A 6,691-nucleotide genomic window follows, 5' to 3' on the forward strand; every position below is an offset into this window, starting at 1 on the left:
GCCAGGAGCAACTTCTGAGCGCATAGCCAGGAGTAACCCCTGAGCGTCACAGGGTGTGGCCCAAAAACCAAAAACCAAAAAAAAAAAAAAAAAAAAAAGAAAGTTGTTCCAGGGGTCAATGCATGTTGCCACAGAGCCCAATGCCATGCCACACTCATGATCACCCCCTGAAAGGAGATGCCCGACTCCACAGTGGATTTTTCAGGCTCAGGTCCCACCACCAACACTGAGCCCTGCTCATATGGACAGGTGACAGCTCCCCAGTGGGTCAGAGTTCACAAGGAGAGGTCACTGGGCCCAGGTGCACGTGGAGGGGTGACAACTCCAGGAAACCCACATGTCTGGTTAGGGACACATGTCTTCCTCATGCTGCTCATAGCTGCTCTCCTGACACTCTAGCCTCAGGCCCTTAAATGGACTCTTCTGTGCACTTGGCTCTCTGGGGAACATGGGGTCACATCATCAACCATGATATGTACATCCTGAAGGTGCGGAAAGCCACACCAAGAGGAAAGAAACAGGGAAGGGAGGGAAGGGCCTGAGCAGAGCCAGGCAGAAGAGCTGCTACGTCCACAGACGAGTCACACACAAACCCTGCCCAACCAGAAAGGGGACAAACATGGGGCTGGGGAGTTAGATAGGTCACGGGGCTGCGGACAGACACAGACATGGGCTGCACTGGGAGAGTCCCCCACTGCCAGGTACCAGAGGCTGCATCAGGAGGGCACTGAGCCAGGGCACAACCCAGCTGACACCCCAGCCCCCAGGATTGAGCCTGAGTAGAGTCCCTGGGTAGCGTGATCCTTCTCTAGTGATCAGTGCTGGGGCAGGTCATCAGAGGAAGGTGGCACCCAGGTTGTCCCCTGCTTCTCCAGAGAAGGCCCCACACCCAACTCCTGCAAACAGCAGGACAGGAACAGAACCAGAACTTAATCATGGGTAAGAAGACGTCGGTGGTTCCACGACTGTAAAGTAACTTGGAGCCCTGTAAGGTCCAATCTCACCCCCACAGTGCCAGGCACCCACCTTCCCTCTGCAGGGCAGCCCTCAGGAGTAGAACTATTCCTGCACAGACACCTCCAGGATCAGCTGTGTCCTATCATGCCTGGGATTCACTGTTCAGTAGTGGCCCCCTTATCCTGGCATGTTTGTGTCCATAGTAGATCTCTGCAGGGACCCCAGGATGGAACCTCCCACCACATTCCCACTGTCCAAGGCTGCCATAATCCCAGCACCACCGGCTCCTTCACTCTGGCCTCTCCTGCTACACACACATACATACATACTCACATACGTACTCCCACTCTCATACACATGAACACATTCACACATGCACTCACACCAGCCCCCTTTCCTCAGAGAGCTGGAGGACCCGCTGAGCCACCAACTCAATCCTCTGCGCCACACCCCTCCCCAAGGCCAGTGACTGGTCCCCATGCTATATTGACCCCTCACTCATTTTCTGAGTTCTTGAAGCATGTTGGGCATGAATTCATCACAGGCATCCAGCGTGCACAGTCACCTTCTCGTTGCTAGGTAAACTATTTTTGTTTTGAGGGGCTTGGAAAACCCTATGCAGTGCTGGGGATAGAACCTGGGTTGTCTGTGCACAAAGGAGGGTCTCCTCCTGTCCCATCTCTCCCGCCCAAGGTGCACATTTGTCAGGAGCCAGAGCAGACTGCTCCCAGAGGTGCTGGAACCCACACAGGCCCTCGACAAAGCCAGGCAAAGATCACGCACCTGCAGGAAGAGCCTCACTTGATCATCGTGGGTGTAATCCCACTATTTGTAGCTGCCCCAACCTCTGTCATGGCTCTGCACATCTGACACTGAGGTCGGCCTGTCCAGGCCATCCTGGAATGCAGCAGCTGCTATAGCCCTGTGGGCAGTGGAGGCCCCAGTTCTCCCCTTTGAGTTGCTTCCTGCAGGCTCCTGGGGTCACACACATGTCCCCAGCTTCCCACCCCTGGCCCTGGGGACAATAGAAGCAAATTCTGCCTTGACTTGGACTCAGGGCAGGACACAAACACCCATGTGGGGTGCAGACTGGGAGCCTGGTCACTCAGCTTGGGAACCCAAGCTGGGCTGAGCCTGAGTGCATGAGCTTGGGGTGCATGTGGCTTTGACTGCAGAGTTCAGGACCCCCAGGCTCCTGGGGCCCACCCACTCCCAGCACCCCCTCCTGCCTTGGGGTCCAGCTCTCCCTGAGGCTACCATGTGAGCCATGCCGGTGGTGACAGGGCCTCCATAGGTGCACAAGGCGATGCAGCCAAAGAAGCACAAGGAGCCGCGCAGCCTGAGGATGCCCCTTTATTGCCAGCTCCAGTGCTAGTGTGGCTCCTGGCGGAACTGCAGGCCACAGTAGCCGCACGTGCCTGTCTTGGTCTCCTTGTCCTGCAGCAGGCGGGACAGAGAAGCAAGTGACATTCAGAGGCAGCCCAGAATCCAGACACACACACCCCACCCGCTGAGAGTGGCAAGCGATGCCAGGCAGAGCTCCATCCTGTCTGTGTGTGTGTGAGTATGTGTGACCTGCTGAATATGCCTGTGTGTAACACTGTGTGCCTATCTGTCTGCATGCCTGCCAGCGGCCACATCTGTGCACAAGCCTCTGCCACCCTGTATCTGTGAATGTTCTGGCCTGCATACACTCCCTCTGCACACGCCATCCTGTCTGTGTGCCACTGTATATGCATATGTGTCTGTGGGCATGTGTGTGCATACAAGTACCATATACATACAGCCATGTGTCCGTGTACATGTCTATGCAGTGGTATCTGTATATCACGTGCTCATTGTGTCCCATGCATGCACTGTGCAAGCATGCCTGTGTCCACATATCATTGTGTACACATGTTTCCTGCGTCAGTGTACATTTGAGTGTGCACCATCATATTTGTGCATGTGCTGTCATCTACTGTCTCCATGCATGTTTTATGTACATGCCATTGTGTCTGCACAAGTTCCTATGTGTACATGGATGTGCCATCATGTCTCTGTCACTGTATGTCTATGTTTCTGTGTATATGTGTGTGAGCGTTACTTCCTCTGCCTCTTCCCCCCAGCTCTGAACCATGTCACCTGGCACTTCGTGGAGACCTAGGGACACAATGCAAAGGGCAGGCAGGGTTCCTTACCAGGTTGATAAATACCCGGGGGTGGCCAAGGGCACCCCCACCGCCGTCGCAGGATACCACACGGCTCCCCACCTCGCTCACTGGCTGCTCAGCGATGAGGTCAATGGCAAAGTTCTCATTCACCTGCAGTGGGGAGGAGGAAGGTGAGGGGGTCACCAAGGGTGCAACAGGCATCACAAGCCCAGTCCCACCCATGCCACATCAGAACCATTCCATATATGCCGCACTCAGGCGGTCCCACACATGCCTCACCAGTCAGTTCTGCACTTAATAAATCCATGCAGTCAATCCACAGGATACATCCATGTATCCAATTAATCCCACACATGCTATATCCATGCAGTCACACACATGCCACACCAGTCAGTTCTGCACCTAATACATCCATGCAGTCAATCCTACACGACACATTCATGTGGGGCTGGAGAGATAGCATGGAGGTAAGGCATTTGCCTTTCATGCAGAATGTCATTGGTTCGAATCCTGGCATCCCATATGGTCCCCCCGAGCATGCCAGGAGTGATTTCTGAGCGTGGAGCCAGGAGTAACCCCTGAGCACTGCCAGGTGTGACCCAAAAACAAAAACAAACAAAAAAATGATACATTCATGTACCTAGTCAGTCCTGCAGATGCTATACCCATGCAGTCAATTCCACATGCTACATCCATGCAGTCATATACACATACCACACCAGACAGTCCTGCACTTGATACATCCATGCAGTCAGTTCCACACATGCTATATCCATGCAATCAGTCTGCATGACACATACACGCAGCCAGTCCTGCACATGATACATTCATGTATCCAGTCAGTCTGCATATGCTACATCCATGCAGTCTCACACATGCTACATCCATGCATTTGGTCCCACATTCACAATCTCACACACACACATCCATCCAGTCCCACACATGTGACATCCATGCAACAGTTCCTCATGTGCCATGTCCACAGCCATATAAGCCACATGAGCCACACACTTGTGTACACGTGTATACAATTTCACGCATACATGTGTGCCCTACAGAGATAAGACCTGCGGGGACTACTCAGGGCTGAATGAAGCTAAGGGAATAATGGGGACAATGGGTGGAGAGTCACAATGGGTCCCCCTAGCAGATGGAGGGTCAAATTCACGCAATGACCCCAAGGGAATCTGGGCACACTGCCCTGCACCCCACACTGGGGTCAGGTCTCCGTGGCTCCTCCTCACACAGCTGCCCCAGCAAGAAGTAACTAGCAGGGCCAGATTGTCCCCAATGACCCCAGCCTGGTCCACCACCAGTGCCACATGAACATTTTGCTCAGAACAGAAGCAGGACTCTATTTGGAGATAGATGCACCCGCAACCCGGGGCCAACACTAAAGAACTGAGAGCACAGCTGCACTGGGGAGAAGAGAGAGCCTTAGGTGGAGGGAGAGCACAGTAAAGGGAGTGCATGTGGAGAAGAGGAAAAACAGTGGGGAAGGAAAGCACTCTGGGGGGGGGGGGCGGCGAGGTGGCGCTAGAGGTAAGGTGTCTGCCTTGCAAGCGCTAGCCAAGGAAGGGCCGCGGTTCGATCCCCCAGCGTCCCGTATGGTCCCCCCAAGCCAGGGGCGATTTCTGAGCGCTTAGCCAGGAGTAACCCCTGAGCATCAAATGGGTGTAAAGCACACTGGGGAAACAGCTGGGACATAGGAAAGGGAGGGGACCTGACTCAGATCAGAGACCGACTCTGCAGTGACTAGTGCAAGGTCGCGGAGGACAGGCAGGCAGCCGGGTCCCACTCCAGCCGCTGCCTGTCAGGGGGTCAAGTAAAGGCTCGAAGCCCCGCACGCACCTCCTTCTGCCGGCCCACAAACCGGATCTTCCTGTAGTCTTGACCGTCATAGGCCTGCGGGGAGAAGCGGGGAGTCTCACAATCGGGGGATCCCCGCAGACCCTCCCAGGGAAAGACGCGACCCCAACCCCAACTGGCACAGCCCAGCAGCGCCCGGGGTGCCCATCCCCACCGTGACCTCGGGGACCTCGCAGCTCCCAGCGGCCGGGAGGTGGGGACACCCGGCTCAGCGGGTGGCAAAGGCGGGGCCCGCGCTGCAGGTTATGCGGGTGACGAGAGCAGCTGGGGTTCAGCCCGGGGTAACGGGGAACACAGGATCCAGAGAGCTGGTCCATGCATGCAGCGGGCAGAAGGCCCGGGCAAGGGAGACGCCGAGGACCCTGGATGCCGGCCGGAGACCTGGGTTACGGGGTGCCCGCTCAAGAGCCCCGACACTTACCTGGCCAGTGTGCGTCACCTTCTCTCCGGTCGGCGCCGTGCGAACCCCAAAACCCCGAACGTCCCGGGGAAGACTCAGCGCCGCGACGCCGCTCCGGCCGAGCAGCAGCCGCCGAAAGGTCACGGCCGCCGCCATGTTTCCGTGACCTCTGACCCCTGCGCCCACGCATGCGCTGGCCGAGGAGGCGGTCCCACTGCGCGCGCATGCGCAAAGTGCGCTTCGGCACCGCCGCCTCTCGCGGGTCCCGAGACTGGGTTCGTCGCGTTGCCTGTGTCTACACCGCGGGGCCGCGCGCACGCCCACGTGACTCGCCGCCATCTTTACTCCTGGCGCGGACTCTGGGCGACGGCGGGTGGATCCGTCTCACTGCGCAGGCGTGAGGCGCGCGTCTGCTCCCAGTCTCAGCAGGTCAGCAGGTCAGGAGGTTCTCGGGGTTCGGGGCTTCGAGGCCGGCTGTGCCTCCGTTTCCAGGGTGGGTCATGGCTCCAAACAACCCGTGCAACTTGTGTCTCTTGAACCGGAGGGCCCCAGCGCGCCCCTTCCACCCTTCCTGCTCGGGTTGGGGTTCCAGGATAGGTTCCTCCCGATGCCCCTGACGTTTTGCTCCGCTTTTCCCGCAGATTGGTCGCCAGCATGGCCTCGGGTCTCGCCTGGAAAGTGATGTCTGTCCTCCGGCCCCTGCTGCAGCCCGGCGCGCGGCTCCTCCTGCAGCCCAGCGCAGGCCCCCTGGCGTCCAGGCCGTTCTCGCTCCTGCTGCGGCCGCTGCGCCCCGACGCAACCGCGGCCTGGCTGCTCCCCGACCGCCTCCAGGCCTGCCTGCCGCCGGCCCAGGGCTTCAAGACCAAGGGCGTGCTCAAGAAGCGCTGCAAGGACTGCTACCTGGTGAAGCGGCGCGGCCGCTGGTTCGTCTACTGCAAAACCAACCCCAGGCACAAGCAGAGGCAAATGTTGTAACGCGCGGGGCGGCTCGGACTCGGAGCATTAAAATGTCTTGGGCCGAGCTGAGCTTGTGCACGTCTCTGTGTTGGGTCCTGCGCCTCAAAGCCACCCTGGAAGGCCGACACCCCTCCTCTGAGAGGGCCACAGAGGGCACAGCAGGGCGGATGGCGCAGAGGAAGGCACCCACTGCTTACATCTTTGAGCAACTCACAGCCCGCTGCAGATTCCTTGGCTTGGTTTCCCCGGCCCCCCACTTTGCCCAGGATTCGACCCCCAACTCCCTGACCTCTTGCTTTCCAAGTGATTATGTATACCGACCACTACCAGAAAGTGAGTCGACATAGTCTTGAGA

The 6,691-nt window shown here is 57.7% G+C and overlaps 2 protein-coding genes across 2 annotated transcripts; one reads left to right on the forward strand and one right to left on the reverse strand.

The window, feature by feature from the left end:
* Positions 1-2,294: 2,294 nt before the first annotated feature.
* Positions 2,295-5,550, reverse strand: NDUFS6 (NADH:ubiquinone oxidoreductase subunit S6). The gene is made up of 4 exons (XM_049767950.1): positions 5,401-5,550; positions 4,962-5,015; positions 3,138-3,260; positions 2,295-2,394 (listed from the first exon to the last, which is right to left on the reverse strand). The coding sequence occupies exons 1-4, from the start codon at positions 5,533-5,535 to the stop codon at positions 2,329-2,331; spliced, it is 378 nt and encodes a 125-aa protein (XP_049623907.1). The 5' UTR covers positions 5,536-5,550; the 3' UTR covers positions 2,295-2,328.
* Positions 5,551-5,817: 267 nt separating this feature from the next.
* On the forward strand, positions 5,818-6,400 carry MRPL36 (mitochondrial ribosomal protein L36). The gene has a single exon (XM_049767951.1). The coding sequence runs from the start codon at positions 6,034-6,036 to the stop codon at positions 6,352-6,354; it is 321 nt and encodes a 106-aa protein (XP_049623908.1). The 5' UTR covers positions 5,818-6,033; the 3' UTR covers positions 6,355-6,400.
* The last annotated feature ends 291 nt before the right edge of the window (positions 6,401-6,691 follow it).

The sequence above is a fragment of the Suncus etruscus genome, chromosome 2, assembly GCF_024139225.1.
Source record: "Suncus etruscus isolate mSunEtr1 chromosome 2, mSunEtr1.pri.cur, whole genome shotgun sequence".
Classification (NCBI taxonomy): Eukaryota; Metazoa; Chordata; class Mammalia; order Eulipotyphla; family Soricidae; genus Suncus; species Suncus etruscus.